The sequence below is a fragment of the Phyllostomus hastatus genome, unplaced genomic scaffold (genome assembly GCF_019186645.2).
Source record: "Phyllostomus hastatus isolate PE091 unplaced genomic scaffold, TTU_PhHast_1.1 phas_contig_549, whole genome shotgun sequence".
NCBI lineage: Eukaryota > Metazoa > Chordata > Mammalia > Chiroptera > Phyllostomidae > Phyllostomus > Phyllostomus hastatus.
In genome coordinates, this window is record NW_025333907.1 from 1,306,898 (window position 1) to 1,327,051 (window position 20,154).

The 20,154-nt window shown below is 37.7% G+C and overlaps 1 protein-coding gene across 1 annotated transcript; it reads right to left on the bottom strand.

Moving 5' to 3' along the window:
• Nucleotides 1–215: 215 nt before the first annotated feature.
• Nucleotides 216–19,854, bottom strand: ZNF614 (zinc finger protein 614). The gene is made up of 7 exons (XM_045847314.1): nucleotides 19,686–19,854; nucleotides 17,288–17,421; nucleotides 6,437–6,660; nucleotides 4,158–4,374; nucleotides 2,382–2,508; nucleotides 2,005–2,100; nucleotides 216–1,680 (listed from the first exon to the last, which is right to left on the bottom strand). Exons 4-7 carry the CDS (start codon nucleotides 4,179–4,181, stop codon nucleotides 347–349), a joined length of 1,581 nt encoding a protein of 526 aa, XP_045703270.1. The 5' UTR covers nucleotides 4,182–4,374; nucleotides 6,437–6,660; nucleotides 17,288–17,421; nucleotides 19,686–19,854; the 3' UTR covers nucleotides 216–346.
• Nucleotides 19,855–20,154: the final 300 nt, after the last annotated feature.

A 20,154-nucleotide genomic window follows, 5' to 3' on the forward strand; every position in this document is an offset into this window, starting at 1 on the left:
TCTCAGTATCCATTTTTCAGACATATATTGGAGCTAGACAGTTTTGCTGAGAATTATAATGAAGGTGGAAAGGCATCTTCACATTGCATGTATCAGAGTGTTTCCACCGTATTTTCACTGAGAAGATGTTATGTAAGAATCACTAAACACACTACCACAGTCAGTATATTCACAAGGTTTATATCATGGGCAAATTCCATAATTTCCTTAGGACATACATCAGACAACAGGCAGTACTGTGTTTGCACTCTGATCTGCTAGAAACACTGATGTTAATGAGGTCTTGGTTGCCACAGAAGGCATTTCCACAAAGATTGCATTAATAGGGGTTTTATTCTGCATAAATTCACTTGTAAGTAATGAGCTGTGACTCCCCATTAAAGGAATTTCCAACTTGACCGAACCTACTCATTTCTCTTGTGTGCATTTTCTTATGTTTAAGAAGGTTTGACACTTGGGAGAAGGCTTTCTCACAAATGCTGCATCCATAGGGTTTCTCTCCTGTATGAGTTCTTTGATGGACATTGAGCCCTGACCTTCTGGTAAAGGCTTTCCCACATTCCTTGCACTCATAAGGTTTTTCTCCTGTGTGACTTCGCTGATGAATAATGAGAGTGTGCTTTGTGGTGAAACCATTTCCACATTCATCACATACATACGATTTCCCTTCTGTATGAATTCGCTGATGTATAGTGAGCTTGCGCTTCACAGTGAAGCCTTTTCCACACTCACTACATATATAAGATTTTTCCCCTGCATGAGATCGCTGATGAACGATGAGATTACCCTTCACAGCGAAGCATTTTCCACATTCATCACATAAATAGGGTTTCTCTCCAGTGTGAGTTCGCTCATGTACAACAAGATAGCGTTTCATGGTGAAACCCTTCCCACACTCACTGCATATATAGGGTTTCTCCCCTGTATGAGTACGCTGATGCACAATGAGATTACTCTTCACGGTGAAGCCTTTCCCACATTCACTGCACACATAAGGTTTCTCTCCACTATGAGTTCGCTGATGTGCAATTAGATAGCGCTTCACAGTGAAGCCTTTCCCACAGTCACTGCATACATAGTATTTCTCTCCTGAATGGGTTTGCTGATGTCTGGTGAGACTACCCTTCACATAAGAGTCCCTTCTGTATTCATTGGTTATATAAAGTTTGTCTTGTGATTGAGTTTTCTGATGTTTAGTGAGCATGACATTTCTGAAGGATTTCCCCCATGGATCACATCCATGGGTTTTCTCTTCTGTATGAATGCCCTCATGATAAATGAACCAAGGTTTTCTGATGCAGGCTTTCTCACCTTCAATGCTTGCTTGGGCCTTCTCTATTTTATGAGTCTTCTGATGCTTAACGACTCGGAATTCAGCGCTGGTGTGTTTTTCACTTTCAGGGATTTCAAATTCAGTGTGCAATTGTTCATAATTACCATGTAAAAAGGATTTCTCATCTGCATTTACTTCATATCTTCTCTTCTGGTTAATTAGACTTAACCTTGATTTAAAAGCTTTCCTACATAATTTCAACATATGATTTTGCATTATGGCCATATGTGTTTTGCTCAGATGAACAGTATTCCTAAGTGCATTCCTTTCACTGCATTGTTGCATGCTCTTCTGAATCCTTTGGTTTTGAGAATGCTCTTGCAGGCAACTGTCAACTTTCTTGATTTCTAGAAAAAAAGGAAAAACAAATTCCTTCATGAGAATGTCTTAGAATAAAAGTGCTTAAAAGATGATGTGGTGGGAGCTGGCTCTTTATTGTCAACCATACCATTCCATAAAGATGTAAGGTGAAAGACAATCAGATCACAGAAGAGACAATGAGTATATTTATAGGAAACACCCACAAGAAAAACAGTCCTCATCTGGGGAGACACATATGTGGAGGAGATATATGGCTATCCTCAGACATCTTTACAGTTGTGACTCCTTCTCTTAAGGACTAGAATATGATTTGCATGGCTATGGTCACTTCCTTGCTGGTTCTCACTCACCTGCACAGCTTATATTATAGATTTCATCCTCTATTATCTGTGGTTCTTCTCCATGTTCCAACTTGGACAGCGCATCCAGTTTGGTAGTGTGATACCCTATTCATGAGAAATGACAGAAGACCTAGGTACAATGACTTGGGGTATAGTATGTCAAGATGGGAAAATATTACATTTAGAGACAAAACAATTCCTTATATGCAAAGTAAAAGTTGTTTTTCAAGATAGAGGAGATTATACCTCTTAGTTTGAGGCCAGAAACAAGACTGAAAATATGACTCTTCAGATGACTACAGTGACTGTAAAGCTTTTAACAAGTGAGAGAATAAATGAAGTCCACTGACTGGGCACCTCTAAGTGACACAGGGAGGTATCCTTACCCAGTGAAACCAGATTGTGATAGTTCTCCAACATTACATCCCGATACAGGTCTTTCTGAGCAGCATCCAGGAGCTGCCACTCCTCCCAACTGAATTCCACAGCCACATCCTCCAATGTCAGCAATTCCTGTAATAACACAGTCCTGTTTAATATGATACCAACTCTTTTTATTAATAGGGAATATATGTGAGGAAAGTCATTCTAATTTTTACCACATAGCCTGCATCTATATATCTTTCTCAAATATATTTTGGTAGGATCAAAATTCTATCTTTCTACTTACATAATTTAGCACCCATTTCCAAATACTAAAAATAATCATATACAAATAACATCAGGACAAATAATTACCATGAAACTCTGCATCCAGAAATTACAAGACAAGTGTTTTTAGTAAGTGTAAAAAACAACAGAAATTATACAAGGTATGTCTAAAGCAAAAAAGACCATTAAAGCTGATTGGGAAGATTTGAGGAAAAAAACCCTTACAATAAGCAAACATACACACATACATATATTAATGGACAGATGAACAGTATAATATACTGTAGTGAACTGAAATATATAACTGAAGAAGTAACAGAAAATGTAGCAAAGAGAGAAGAGGAGAAAAACATAAGGAACAAGTTAATATATACAAATATAGCATCAAAAGATTTAATATATGCCCACTTATAGTTTCTGAAATAGAAAACAGTAATGGAAAAGCAACATTCAAAGATCTAACTGTGAAAAATTTCAGTAATGATCAAATACTCCTAACTTCAGATTTAGAAATCCTAACAAATTCCAGGAAGGATATCTATACCTAGACACATCAGACTGAAACTACAATATACCAAAGGAAAAAGGAAACTCTAAACGTATACAGCCCTGATTGGTGTGGCTCAGTGGATTGAGTGCTGACTTGCAAACCAAACGGTCAATGGTTTGATTCCCAGTCAAGGCATATGCCTGGGTTGAGGGCCAGGTCACCAGCTGGGTGTCTGCAAGAGGCAACTGGTTAATGTATCTCTTGTACATCAATGTTTCTCTCTCTTTCTCTCTCCCTTCCCATCTCTCTAAAAATAAATAAATAAAATCTTTAAAAAAATAAAGTATCCAGAGACAAAGGGCAGATTACCTAAACAGAAATAGAACACAGAAAAGAGTAGAATATTATCTTCAAAGTTCTGATTTTTTATGCCAAAAAGGCAAGACATGAAGGCCATTTGGTATTAATACCTGTGACTCTCTTTGTGAACTGCCAGACAGCCTTATCTCTTCCCAGCCACTACACGTGACAGTCCTTGAGTATTGCCAAATAAGGAAGCTCACCTACACTTCGGCATCCAAAGTTGTTATTGAGGCTTCATTACATATGTGTGATTTATTGAATCATTGACCATGTGGCTGGACTCAATCTCCAGGTCCTTCCCCTTTCTGGAGTTCAGACTGATATCAAATGGCTCACAGTTACAACCTTCTAATCACATGGCTGGCTTCTGGCATGAATACCCTCCATCTTGAGTCACCTGTATAGCACAGACTATAAAGTGTAATGCCAATGGCCCAGAATGAATAACTCCCATTCCATAGGTAATTCCAAGGATTTAGAGGTAACTTCCCAAAAATCAGAGACAAAAGTCAGTCAAATTCCTTGTTATACACTAAGTTATTCATGGCCCTGTATAGTCCCTTACATTTGAGCATGGTCTGGCCTAGTAAATTGTTTCTAAAGCAAAGAATACAGCAAAAGTGACAGGATGCCACTTTTACAATTAGGCTATACGTACATCCATCTTGCTACAAGAATCCATTTTTTGGTGACTTTGATGAAACAAGGTGGCATGTTGGTTTACACAGGCAGACAAGGAGAAAATGAGGATCTCATTTGACTAGCCCTTCTGAAAGTGAATTCTGCCAACAACCAAATAAATAAAATACAAATTCATCCTTCCTCACTTGAGTCTTCAGATCAAACTCCATTCTGGCTTACAGCCTCCTAAGAGACTAAAAACAAAGTGCAAAACAGTGATATGATTAAAAAAAAAAATAAAGTTGATCTTTGTCCCTGGTTTCTGGAGCACATCAGGGTAGGTTCTAAATGCTTAGAATCCCCAGAGTAATAAGTAGTTTTTGTATGCTAATGAGATGACTCACGGGGACACAGGTTGCTTAGCTTCTGGAAGAGGACTGGTTGCCAAAGGAACAAGACATTGGTTAAAGGGTTGGAACATTCAGCCCCACCCACAAAACCAACATAGAGGATAGAGGAACTGAATACTGAATTCAAACCTAATGGCCAATGATTTTATCAACCATACTCAACAAATGAGACCTCTGTAAAACCTCCAGAACTATAGGTTTGGTAACCTGGCTCTCTGCATCTCTTTCATTTCACTGTTTGAGTTGTAACCTTTATAATAAACCTATTGTAAATGTAACTAAAATGCTTTTCTGAATTCTGTGAGTTGTTCTAGCAAATTACCAAACCTGAGGAAGGGCTTGTGGAAACCCCTGATTTATAATAGGTCAGTTGGAGGCCCAAGAATTGTAAATGACATCTGAAATTGGGGGCATTTTTGTAAGTATGAGCCCTTAAATTTGTGTAATCTGATGAACTGCTTCATATCAGAGAGATGGAGAAGTAGTATTAGAAAAGACCCCACTTATTTGGAGGCAAGAAGAACCAAAACTTTCTCATTTGGTGTCAGAAGTATTTTGGGCAAAAACGACTCAAATCAGTTAAACCATGGCAGTATTAAGTGACCCACAGAAAGTTTGAGATAAAGAACATGTTTGAAGTTGGTAAGTTTTAGAGTAATTTGTTAGGCACCTCTCTGGTAGAAACTTCTGTTTTCCTTTTCATACACACAGGACAGTTCTGTGACCAGGTGTGTGGGTTTTCCACACCAAGAAATTCTGGCACAAACTGCTTGGAGTTATTGCAGATGCCACAGGCTTGGTTCCACAAGACTGCCCACACTTCAGACACCAGTCATTAAGTAGTGGGCCTCCAGGTAACCCACTGTCTGAGTTGACTACAAATTGGAGGTTCCCATAACCTTTTCTTTAGGTTCAATCATTTGTTAGCACGGCTCACAGAACTCAGAGATATTGTTACAGGGGGCAACCATTGAGGAGAGAACCACACGGCTTTAGCAGAGTGAAGACTCCCGCAGCCCTGCAAGAGAGAATCACCATGCGGCTTTAGCAGAGAACCGCCACTAGGCTTTGGCAGAGTGGCGACCCCCCCCGCCCCCCGCCTTGCAGCCATTGTGCAGGGGGAGAAGCACACAGCTTTGGCTGAGTGGGGACTCCCGTGGCCCTGGGAGAGAGGACCACATGCCTTTGCCAGAGTGGGGACCCCAGCAGCTTTAGAATGGGGAACCACCACCTCGTTTTAGCAGAGATCCTGGCGACTCAGCTGAGGGTGCCGGGAACCCAGGGAGGTCTCCCAGTCGAGATGGAGTACTAACTGGGAAGAACCAGAGGACTGCCTGAGCCATGGTCTTCTATTTCCTTTCCTGAGATACGGTACTCTGGACTGGGCAAAGGGGGAAGGAAGGAAGGACTGTGTCTGTTTGTGGGTGTTTTAAGGGACTTCAGGATTTTTGATGAAGACATTAGATCACTACTTTAAGTTTGTATAGCATTAAATAAACATTTCCTTTCCTTTTCACAAATCTCTGGCATTGAGAGACGTCTTTCCTCTGGCGGTGGACATAACGGACCTGGGGGCTTCTTTCAATAATAGTATAATAATAATAATAATAATAATAATCGTCCCAGGCCCCCCCTTGTTTGTTCTGTAACAATATTAGATGCAAAATGACAGCTAATGTGACCCATAGAATCAACCACACCACACATTATGTTTCAATATGTATAACCTGTAGGAACAATATTTTCTTGATCTAACTTTGCCCTGATTTCGAATTTAGAGTGTAAGTTAATTTTTCCAAGAACCCAAATATCACAATTTATACTTTTTTTTAGTTGAACTAACTTTTTTTCAGGACACCAAAAACCTGTACAAAAGCAAAGGAAAGATAAAACAAACAAAAATTACCTGGACTTCCATCATTTTCTTCTGTGCTCAGGGAATATTGAGTAAAATGAATTCTCTGACTTTTGTCTCTCCTGCACCTGCCATGAAGTTCTTAGAGGCAGAAATCAAGGTGTCCAGTTAAAGTTGTCCCCAAAAATGACGATACCCAAGTTGAAGAACCTCCCCTTTCTTCCCTCATTCCTTCACTTGGTGTTTCTTGCTCCTGGGGAGCCAGGACCTGTGGGCTGAGGAGCAAACTGACTTTAAGTGGACATTCCCTCTGGATACAGATGTTGTCACTATTACTATATAATTACCTTAAATAAAGGACCACAATATTTCCAACAGTTTTTGTAAATTTAGTGCCCCAGAGGCTGGTTTTACCCTCTAGAACAATGTCCATAGTTAGACACATGTCAGTTTGGCAGTTTCTTACAAAGTTAAACATACTCTTACATGATCCAACAACCACATCCCTTGGTATTTAACAAAATGAGTTGAAAATTCATGTCTAAACATAAATCTGATCATAGACTTTTTCTGTTATTTTGATCATAGATTTTTATAGCAGCTTCCAACAAAAAATATTATTCAGCACTCAAAAGAAATGAGTTATCAAGCAATGGATATACAAAGGGAAACTTTCAATGCATATTATTAAGTTTAAGAAGCCTATATCAAAAGGCTACAGACTATCTGATTATATGATTCCAACTATATGACATTCTAGAAAATGCAAAACTAAAGAGACAGTAAAAAATTATCAGTGGTTGACAAGAGTTGTAGGGAGGGGGAAGATGATTGGGCAGAATGCAGAAAATTTTTAGAGCAGTAAAACTATTCTGTGTGATACTAAAGAGTGGATACATATTATCATACACTTGTTAAAACCCATGGATTGTACAACACTAAGAGCTAATAAACCTAATGCAAACTAATGTACTTTGGGTGATAATGTGCCAACATGTTAACTGATTATAACAAATGCACCATTCTGGTGCAGGATGTTGACACTGGGGATAGTTGTGCATGTGGAGAAAAAGGGATCTTAACGTATTTCACACTCAATGTTACTGTGAAATTAAATCATTCTAAAATCTAGTCATATCTATAGCTACACACACATACTATTCTTGCAGGAAACAGACATGGGAGACATTTCTCATGACCTTGGGTTAGGCAAAGCATTCTTAGACCTATCACCTTTATTCTTTAGAATAAAGGAAGAAAACTGAAAAATTGGACTAATATTAAATTTTGTACATCAAAAGACATTATCAAGCAAAAAAAAAGGTGAGCTACAGATGAAAATATTTACAAGTCATAATCTGATAAAGAACTTCTATACAAAATATATAATTATGCAGCAGAAAGAAAGAAGGAGCTCCTACCCTTTCCAACAGCATGGATGGAACTGGAGAGCATTATGCTAAGCAAAATAAGGCAAGGGGTGAAAGACAAATACCATATGATCTCACCTTTAACAGGAACCTAATCAACAAAACAAAGAAACAAGCAAAATATAACCAAAGACACTGAAATAGAGAACAGGCTGACAGTGTTCAGATGGGAGAGGGGAGGAAATTTTAGGGGAAAAGGAGAAGGGTTTACAGGAACAAGTATAAAGGACACACAGACAAAAACTAGGGATGGGTGGAAATGGGAGGGAGGTGGGGAGGGCTGGGTGGGTGGGCCAGGATGGGAGTAAAAGGTATAAAATTGTACTTGAACAATAATTAAAATAAAATTTAAAAAATAAATAAATAAATAACTTCAAAAATAATTTAAGAAAACAAACAATGCATTTACAAACTGAGAAAAGACTTGAATAAACATTATACTAAAGATGACAAATGAATGTCTATAAGCACATGAAAAAATGATTGACATTTGTTATTAGGAAAATTAAGATGATAAAGAATTTCTACTACATACCAACTGGAATTACTGTATCAACAAAACTAACAATTGCAAATGTTGATAAGAATGGGGAGAAACTGGAACTCTGATACAATGACAGTGAAAATATAAACTAGTACAGGTTCTTGGAAACTTTGCAAAATGTCACACATACACTTATCTTATGAACTAGCCATGCCACTCAATGGAATTTAACAAACAGAAAGCAAAATATATCCAGTTTGTACTAGATGTACAAAGCAACATTATTCATAAGTCTGAGGCTGCAAACAATTCCAATAACTGAGATTTGAAAAACAAAACACACTGTATATATCCAGTGGATCATTTGGGAATAAAATTGAAGAGGAGCGTATATTCCCTAACCCATTTTATGAGCCCATTTACTTTTATTTTCTTTTTCAATTACAGTTGACATTAAATATTCTTTTTATATTAGTTTCATGTGTACATCAAAGTGGTTAAATTATAAAATTTACAAAGTGATCCCCCAGAGGGCGAGAAACATGGATGTGAGAGAAAAACCTGCAACCCAGGCATGTGCCCTGACCAGGGATTGAAACTGTGATCCTTCAGTCCTTCATGATCTTCAGGGATGATGCTCCAACCAAATAAACAACACTGGTCATGGCGAATTCAAGTATCCCCCCCTCAACCATACAGAGATATTATAAGGCCATTTCATTTTAAAAAATATAATATTGTTTATAATACCATCAAAAAATGAAACAAAAAAATATTATAAAAATGTAAAAGACCATATGAAAACTGTATCACCGAGAAATTTTAAAAGATTTTAGTAAATAAATAACTATACCTTGCTCATATCAGAACCTGGTTTTTCTGTAGAAATTGAAAGCATCATTTTTAAATTCAGAAATATAATAGGTGTAGAGTAGCCAAAACAACTGTGAAAAAGAATAAGGTCAGTAGGTTGACTCTACCTAATGAGAATTTTTATTGAGCTACAGTAGTCAAGATAGGGACTGTTTTATGTCAAGTTAGACAAATAAAATGAAAAGAATAGACTCCAAAATAAGACCCTCACATAATTTGTTAAGTGACATTATACAAAGGTTAAAGGCAATACAGTGGGCAGGAAAAAAAGCCTTTTTAGCAAATATTGCTGGAACAAGTATAAGCACATATGCAAAAAAAACACCCCAAAACATACAAAAAAGACACCTGAAACTAATAAAATATTGACTATCAACTGTAATTGAAAAATTTAAAGAAAGAAAAAATAACATAGACCCATACATTGTACTATATATGTAACTCAAAATAAATAATAAACCTAAATGAAAAACCTAAAAGAAATTCTAAAACTTCTAGAAGAAAAAAAAAATAGAAGTCTGATCTTGTAGTTAGGCAAAGACTTCTTAGTTATGACAACAAAAGAATAACATAAAAAATGCTCACACATTGGACTTCATAAAAACTAAATCCAATGTGAACACATTGTTAAGAGAACACATTGGATTTGTTAATCCACTGTTAACAAACACATTGTTAAGAGAACACTGAAAGGCAAGTTAAAGACTAAGTGAAAATCTTTGCAAAGCACATGACTAATAAAGGAAGGACTTATACCCAAACATATACAAAAATTCTCAACAATCAACAATCTACACAATAGAAAATTGCAAAAGATTTAAATCATAACAAGCAGTATATGAATAGCAAATAATGAAGAAAAAAAGATGTTCAACATTGTTAGCTGTCATTAGGTAAATGTAAACTAAAAGCATAAGATATTGCTACACACCTATTAGAATGCCTAAAATTGAAAAGAATAAAAATACTAAGCATTGGCAAGGACATGGACACATGGAACAACTGTCGGATCCTCCTGGGAATATAAAATATAACCAGCTCAAGGAATGATGGAACAGTTTCTTAAAAAGTTAAGCCCTGGCTGGTGTGGCTCAGTGGATTGAGTGTTAGCTTGTGAACCAAAAGATCACAGGTTTGAGTCCCAGTCAGAGCACAAGCCTGGATTGTGGGCCAGGTCCCTTGTTGAGGGCATGTGAGAGGCAACCAACTGACATTTCTCTTGCACAGTGATGTTTCTCTCCTTTTCTTTCTCTTTCTTTTTGTCCTCTCTCTGAAAATAAATAAACAAAATCTTTAAAAAATGTTAAACATACACCTACCATGTGATTTATTAATTCAACTTCTAGGGATTTACCCAAGATAAGGAAAAATACATGTAAATATAGGCTTGAACATGAGTGTTCACAGCTTTATTTGTAACAGCGAAAAGATGGAAACAACACAATTGCCCATCAATGGCTGAATTAATAAATGCTACAGAAAGAATCAATATTCATATAATGAAACACAAAGGAACAGAAGGAAACTACTGATACAAGGATGAATCTCAAAATATTAATGCCAAGTGAAACAAATCAGAATAAAAACGAATACATTTTTTTATTCCATTAAGTAAAAAAAAAAACCCTAATCTATAGCAATAAAAAATTGATACGTGGTTGCTTGGGGATGGATTAAAATATGACAGGGATGCTAAGCTGGTGAAGGAAAAAGACACATAAGTCCAGGAAGGACAAGGAGTCCCAATCAAGATGAATCAAAAGAGGTCCACACTAAGACACATAATTAAAATGGCAAAGGTTACCCTGGCTGGCGTAGCTCACTGGATTGAGCGCGGGCTGCAAACCAAAGTGTCGCAGGTTCGAATCCCAGTCAGGGCACATGCCTGGGTTGCAGGCCATGGCCCCCAGCAACCGCACATTGATGTTTCTCTCTCTCTCTCTCTCTCTCTTTCTCCCTCCCTTCCCTCTCTGAAAATAAATAAAATCTTAAAAAAAATGGCAAAGGTTAAAGACAAAAAGGGAATCTTAAAAACAGCAAGAAAGAAAGAGTTACCAACAGGTGAGCTTCCATATGACTATCAGCTGATTTCTGAACAGAAACACTTCAGACCAGCAGGGAATGGCATGAAACATTCAACATGATGAACAGCAAGGACCTACAACCAAGACTACTCTATCCAGCAGGCCTATCATTGAAAATTGAAGGCAAAATAAAGAGCTTCCTGGGACAAAAGAAAGAAAGAAAAGCTAAAGGAGTTCATTATCACCAAACTGGTATTGCAAGAAATGTTAAAGGGCCTTCTTTAAGAAGATAGGAAAAAGAGCCCAGCCTGGATGGCCCTGGCTGGTATGGCTCAGTGGACTGAGTGTTGGCTTGTGAGCCAAAGCATTGCCAGTTCAATTGCCGGTTCAATTCCTGGTCAGGGCACATGCCTGGGTGCAGGCCAAAAACCCAGTTGGGGGTGTGTGAGAGGCAACCACACATTGATGTTTCTCTCTCTCTCTTTCTCTCTCTCTCCCCCTCTCTTTCAAAAACAAAATAAAATCTTAAAAAAAAGGACATAAAAAAGAAATATATACATAGAGAAAGGAACATAAGCAATAAAATGGCAATAAATAAGTACCAATCAATAATAACTTTAAATATAAACAGATTAAATGCTCCAGTCAAAACACATATGGTAGTTGAATGGAGAAGAAAACATGATCCACATAAATGCTGTCTATAAGAGAACCACCTCAAAACAAAAGATATACACAGGCTGCAAGTGAAGAACTGGAAAAAAATATTCCATGAAAATGGAAACAAAAAATAAAAAGATGGGAGAGCAATATTTATATCAGACAAAATAGACTTCAAAAGTCCATAACAAGAGACAAAGAAGGACACCAAAGGGGGTCAATCCAACAAAAAGATCTAACTCTTGTAAATTTAAATGCACCCAACATAGAAGCACCTAAACATTTAAAGAAAATCTAGGTGGGCATTAAGGTAGAGATTGACAGCACTACATTTCACAGTAGGGGATTTTAACATCCCACTAACATCAGTGGACAGATCTTCCAGACAAAAAATCAACAAGGCAACATGACCTTAAATGACACACAAGATTGGATAGATTTTTTTCTTTTGGACTGGGTGAATTTAATTGATACTTACAGAATACTTCATATCAGAACAGCAGAATACATTCTTTTCAAATGCACACAGAACATTCTCTAAGATAGACCACATGCTAGAACACAAAATAACTTGAACAATTAACAAAATAAAATAAAACAAAAGGTAACTTTCCCTCTGAAGAGATGAAAAAAGAAAAAAAGAACACAAAGTAAGTCTTAATAAATTCAGGAAGACTGAATTATATCAAGTATCCTCTCTGACCACAATGGTATGAAACTAGAAATCAATTACAATAAAAAAAAAACAAACCTGAAAAACACTTAAACACATGGAGGCTAAATAACATGTCATTAACCAATAAATGGGTTAACAATGAAATAAGGGGGAAAAAAGTTACTTGAAGTCAAATGATGAACACACAACAACCCAAAATCTATGGGATACAACAAAAGCAGTCCTGAGAAGGAAATTCACAACATTACAGGCCTATCTCAAGAAGAAAAATCTCAAAACACTCTAACCCTACACCTAAAAAAACTAGAAAAAGAACAAACAAACCCCAAAGTAAGTAGAAGGTAGGAAATAACAAAGATAAGAGTGGATAATGGCATAGAGACAAAACAACAACAACAACAACAACAACAACAACAACAACAAACCCAAAAGATCATGAAACCAAGAACTGGTTCTTTGAAAAGATAAAAAAGATTGACACACCTTTAACCAGACTCATCAAGAAAAAGACAGCACCCAAATAAATAAAACAGAAATGAGAGAGGATAAATAACAACTGACACCAAAGAAATACAAAGGCCTGTAAGAAAATATTATGAACAACTATATGCCAACAAATTGGACAACCTGGATGAAATGGCTAAATTCCTAGAAACATACAATCTTCCTAAACTGAATCAAGAAAAATCAGAAAATCTGAATATAGCAATTACAATTAATAAAATCAAAGTAGTAATAAAAAATCTCCCAGGAATCAAAAATCCTGGAGCAGATGGCTTCACAGGTGAATTTTACCAAACATTCGAAGAAGAATGTTATTATCCTCTCTTTCACACACTATTCAAAATAATTCAAGAGGAGGGAAGACTTTCAAGATCATTTTATGAGGCCAGCATTATCTTAATTCCAACCAGATAAAAACACTACAAAGAAAGAAAATTATAGGCCAGTATCGCTGATGGGCACAGATGCTAAAATCCTCAACAAAGTGTCAGCAAACCAGATCCAGCATTACATTAAAAAGATCGTTAACCATGATCAAGTGGGATTTACTCTGGGATGCAAGGTTGATACAATATTCCCAAATCAGTAAGTGATGTATCACATAAACAAAATGAATAAAAATCACATGATCATATCAACAGATGCAGAAAAGGCATTTGATGAAAATCCAGTACCCATTTATGACTAAAACTCTCAGCAAAGTGGGAATGAAGGGATCATACCTCAACATAATAAAGGACATATATAACAAACCCACTGCCAATATCATACTCAATGAGCAAAAACTAAGAGTTCCCTATAAAAAAATCATGGTACAGGCATAAGAACAGGCATATAGATCAATGAAACAAAATAAAGAGTTCAGAAATAAACCCATGCATATATGGTCAACTAATATTGGGCAAAGGAAGCAAGATCATACAATGGGGTAAAGGTACTCTATTCAATAAATGGTGTTGGAAAAACTGAACAGATACATGGAAAAAAAAAAAGCCTCAAAACTAGACCACTGACTTACACCTACACAATAATAAACTCAAAATGGATCACAGGCTTAAATGTAAGTCACAAAACCACAAAAATCCTAGAAGAAAGCATAGGCAGTAAAATTTCAGACATTTTTTGTAGCAATATTTTTGCCAATATAACTCCTTGGGCAAGGGAGACAAAGGAAAAAACAAATGGGATGACATCAAACTAAAAAGCTTTTTGCACAGCAAAAGAAACCACCAACAAAATGAAAAGGCAACCCACTGTATGGGAGAACATAAAGAGTATTCACCACTGATATGTCTGATAAGGAGTGAATTTCCAAAATATATAAACACTTGAACATCAAAACAAACAATCCAATTAAAAAATTGGTAAAGGGCCTGAATAGATACTTCCCCAGAGGACATACAAATGGCCAATAGACATGAAAAAATGCTCAACATCACTAATCATCAGAGAGATGCAAATTAAAATGACAATGAGGTATCAACTGACACCTGCCAGAATGACTACCATCAATAAACCAACAAAACAACAAATGCTGGCGAGGATGTGGAGAAAAGGGGACCCTAGTGCACTGTTAGTGGGAATACAGACTGGTATGGCCATTGTGGAAAACAATGTGGAGTTTCCTCAAAAAATTAAAAATGGAACTGCCTTTTGACCCAGAGATCTCACTGCTGAGTATATATCCTAAGAATCCCAAAACACCAATCAGAAAGAATACATGCACCCCTGTTCATAGCACCGTATTTACAATGGCTAATATCTGGAAACAGCCCACGATCCCATAAGTAGATGAGTGAATAAAAAAGCTGTGATACATTTACACAGTGGAATATAATGCAGCTGTAAAAGGAAGAAACTTTTACCCTTTGTGATAGCATGGATGTCCTGGATATTATTATGCTAAGCAAAATAAGCCAGTCAGAGAAAGAGAAATACCATATGATCTTACTAATATGTGGAATATAATGAACAAAATCAACTGACAAACAAAAGAGAACTGAGGCATTGTGGATATATGGAACAGACTGACAAATGCCAGGAAATAGGGGGGACTGGATAAAAGAAGATGAAGGGGTGAGCTAAAGAACATACATGTACAGCTCAGGGACACAGACAATGTGGTGAAGGCCAGAGGAAAGGAGGGCTGGGGCTGGGTGGAGGTGGCAAAGGGAGGAAAAATGGGGGACATTTGTTATAGTTTCAACAATGAAAAATAAAAAAATAAAGAAGACTATTCCATTTGGATGCATTTCTTTTACCTGCTACAGAACACCCAACAAACCTCTAGTACTGCCTGTCCTTCACTGAAAATCTCAGCAATAATACCATGGAGTTGGGGCATGATTTTGTGAATTTTTTCGACCTTTTGGAAAGCAGTTTAGTAATCATCAACAAGAGCCATAAAAAATGTTCATACCCTTTGATGCAGATTTCCAGATATAAAGACAAGATTTCCAGAAAATTATCCCAATAAAATGGATTCAAAAGAAAAGTGAAATTCACACACATCAAGTTCTTTATTGCCATTTTCTCTAAAATAGAGAAAAAATAGAGAAATGGCTTAGATGTTCAATACTATAGAAATGCTTAGCTAAATTATGATACACACAAATACTTGCTGGAGTATTATATGTTTCCTAAAATGACAATTATTATCACTAAATGACAGCATGGAAAATTTTAAAAATAAAATGCTAAATGATAAAAAAAAATGGGCAAAGGATGTGAATAGACACTTCTCCAAAGACAATAGACCTATGGTCAATATAAAAAGATGCTCAATGTCATTAATCATGAGAGAGATGCAAATTAAAACCACAATAAGATATCGCCTCATGCCAGTCAGAATGGCTATCATCAATAAATCAACAAACAATATTTGTTGGTGAGGATGTGACGAAAAGGGAACCCCAGTGCCCTGCTGGTGGGAATGCAGACTAGTGAAGCCAGTGTGGGAAACAGTATGGAGTTTCCTCAAAAAATTAAAAATGGCCCTGGCCAGGTGGCTCAGTTGATTGGAGTGTCATCCCATACATCAAAAGGTTTCAGCTTCAATCCCTGGTCAGGGCACATACCTCGTTTGTGGGTTTGATACCCAGTGTTTCTCTCTCACACCAATGTTTCTTTCTCTCTCTTCCCCTTCTTTCCTCTCTAAAATCAATAAACATATCCTTGGGTGAGGATTTAAAAAAAATTAAAAATGGAAATGCCTTTTGGCCCAGTGATTCCACTTCTGGGAACATATCTAAAGAAACCTGAAACACTAATTTGAGAGAATATATGCACCTTTATGTTCACTGCAGCATTACCTACAATAGCCAAGATCTGGAAACAGTTCAAGTGCTCATCAGTAGATGAGTGGATAAAAAAAGCTGCTGTGGTACCTTTACACAATGGAATACTACTTGGCCATAAAAAAGAAGGAACTCTTTTTGTGACAGCATGGATGAACCTGCAGTGTATTATTCTAAGTAAAATAAGCCACTCAGAGAAAGATAAATACCATATGATTTAACTTCTATATGAAATCTAATGAACAAAATAATTTAACAAACAAAATGGAATAGAAGCATAGATACACAGAACAGACTGACAGCTATCAGAGGGGAGAGGTGGTTGGGGACTGGGTGAAAAAGGTGATGATTAAGCAAAACAAAAAAACCATATATATATTTATATAATACACAGACACAGACAATAGTATGATGATAGGGAAAGGGGAGTAAAGCAAGGTGGAAGAGGGCAAAAAGAGAATAAAAGGGGACAAAAAGAGACTCTACTTTGGGAAGTAAGTGCACAATGCAGTATGCACATATTTTATTGAAGTGTACCCTCAAAACTTATATGGTTTTATTAACCATAAAGGACATGTTGGGACATGTTGTCCCAATAAATTCAATTAAAAATTAAAATAATATATGAGAGAGATGGATTAAAAGGGGGCATTAAGGAACTTCTAGATGTGATGGGTATGTTGACTATCATCATTGTAGTGACAGCCTCATGAATGTATATGTCAAACTTAGCAATATGTACAACTTAAGTATGTGTAGTTTACTGTATGTCAATTTTGCTTAAATAAATTACTTCAAAAAAGAGAAGCTTAGTGATAATCATAATATAAATAAACCTTAAAATTATGCTAAATGAAACAAAGCAACTACAGCCCTGGCCAATGTGGCTCAGATAATTGGAGCATTGTCCCATAACCAAAAGGTTGTGGGTTCGATTCCTGGTCAGGGCACATACCTAGGTTGCAGGTTCGGTCCCTGGTACGAGTGTGAACCATCCCTGGTCCAGGCGTGTACAGGAGGCAACCAATTCAGGCTTCTTTGTTGCATTGATGTTTCTCTCTGTCCCTTCCTCTTTCCTTTCCTCTCTCTCTAAAAAGCAATGAAAAAAAATGTCCTCAAGTGAGGATTAAGAAATGATAATAATAAAAAATTAAATAAGCAACCACAATCAACTACGTATTTTGTGATTCTGTTTAAATGAAATAAATGTCTAGAAACTGTACATTAAAAGTGGCAGGAAGGTGATGAGAGGTTTTGCATAGCTAGGGGTAGGAGTGGAGGCTGGGTAGATAGAAGGCCAAGATAACTATTCAGAGTGATGAAAATGTTTTAAAATTGGATTGTGCTGACAGTTGCACAACTCTAAAAATTCCATTAAAATCACTGATGTACGTTTATATGTGGTGAATTTGATGGTATGTAAATTAAACTTCAATAAAACTAATAACAACAAGACTTCCTTTTTCACACAACAAGAAAAAGAAGACATGAGAAAACACCAAATGCAACCGCAAAAAAGTGTCAAAGGGAAAACTACAGGTAGAAAAAAAAAGGCACAGTAAATTTCTAAGTGGAGTGGGAGAATCTGTGTAATCAGAAAGTCAAAATGGATTACTGAAATTATCATTAAATACTTTGAAATATTTTATATCACTACTATTTACATGAATGAATGCATTTGATTCCAGACACCATGCCACTGGTTCACCAACCTGTGCTGATACTACTGTGCTGAGTAAAAAATACAAATATAATCTCGTATGCAAGTATGTTGATGAGAAATTAAGTGATATAATCAATTGTTTCAATGTTTATATAGATGATGCCAAATATAAATAAAAAGTAACATTAAAAAAAAGGTTCTCACCACATGAACAGAATACAGGGTAAAGGAGATACTCTTACTTAAAAAATACAGTAAACTTGGAGGCAAGAACAAGAACTATATAAGAGTAAACACATTACTAGATTATTCAGAACCACATAGAACTTTGAACTGACAGTAAGAACAGTGGTGATGTGGTCACACAGGGAAGGGGCAGGAGAACTAAACAAGTAGACCAAAGCCAAGCCTGTTAGAGTCAGAGGCAGCTGCGAGGAAACCACAAGAAACTTACAAAAAAAATTCTTGCAAAGATTACTATCAATAGCTTGCTCATACCACAAGCATTTACTCATACTGTAAAAGGAAGCAGGCCAGAAAACATGTCTTGTAAAGGTTAAAGTTAAACCCAACTTCCCACCTTCCATTCTCTTATTTTCCCATACCAGTAATTTTCCATAAAACCTACAAATCGCTATAAACCCAACTTCTAGGGATCGTTGGGGGTCTCTTTTCTCTTGTGAGGAGAAATCTACTCTGACTGTGGTGTGGCTTTTCTTGCGTGTCCTCTCTGCTCAAAAAAAGCTGCTTTTCCAAGCATGCTCTCCTCCCTTGGTTTATTCTCTTGCCCCTCTTCTTCCCCCACAGGCCGCATCTCCTAAACTGTGAGGGTCCCCAGATATTTGCAACCAAGGAAGCAACAGACACCCGCCGCTCCTCCCAGGCTAACCCCCTGAACCTGTCTCCAAGGTCCCCTTTTCTCTGACTTCTCAGTAAGTTAAAGTAGCCCTGCTCATGTATGCTTTCTTCTGTTGCCTCTATCTTAAGCACTTTCTTGTTTCACTGTCCCCAGCTTTAATAAACGTACTCTTAAAACAAACAAATAAACCAAACCCCCCTGCTTTTCCACTTCCCTCCTAGGTTCATAGTTGAATTCTTTCTTGCGAGAAGCAGCTGTTTCACAGTCCCCATTAGGAACTCGCCCCTCGGGCACCAGTGGGACACACAAAAGTTTTAGTAAGATCCTCAGGAGGGCAGACTTAAACTTGAAGGAGAGCACAAAAATGCAATTCTCATGTCTGTTTCTGGCATTCAAGGTTTGAGCCGGAACCTAATGATTGTCCCAGGGCCCAGACCTCTCAACAGTGACAATCACACCGGGCGTCTCAATGACTGAGTCCTACACTAAACACATTAAATTCCAAACATGCTCCAAAAACCAAAAGGGACACCCCTGAACGCGGACTTCTCAGTCACTAAGCACCGCGTTCACAGACAGACTTTCCTCCCCAGCTCTCAACCGCTGAGTCTCACAAGCTGAGCGACCCACGTGGACCTCAAACAGTGACAGAGGTGGGACTCTCGGTGGATGATTTCTTCATACTCAGTCCCTCCCTGTCAGAGTCCTCGTCACCAACGCCCAGATTCATCAGTGACAGAATCCAAAAAAAATCCCAAGCAGGGTCCTCCACACAGGCTCAGGTTTCAGGGGCCCCGCAAGCCCAGAATCCAAGCTCAGAGCCAGGCTCACCTGATCCGGAGGCTCTCCGAACACCACCAGCAGTGACAAAAGGCTAAGTCCACGTCCGAACCCACTTCCTATTTGGCTACTCTAACTTCGTGGTCCCTAGGGATGCAGACCAGCTGGCACCAGAGACCCCCGCGAGGACAGCTTAGCGTTACAGGACTTCCGAGTTCCGACTGTGTGAGACCGGCTCTATGACGTAACATAGCCACGCCCACACCGGGTTTGGCGCTGGAGCGGCCATAACGGCTATAGGAAGAAATCACGATTATTCCCAGCTTTGTCGATGCTTTTACCACCTCATCACGAGGGACCGACAACAATGTCCTGTTACTCGCTTAAGAATTGAGAGATGGGTGCCTATCCAAGGCCAACTTGGCGCGCTTAGCCTGCTGGAGAACAAGGAAAATGGCGGCGCCCTTGAAGTACTATGGGGCTGAGACCATGGGCGGGGCCATGGTAGCCGAAAGGCAGG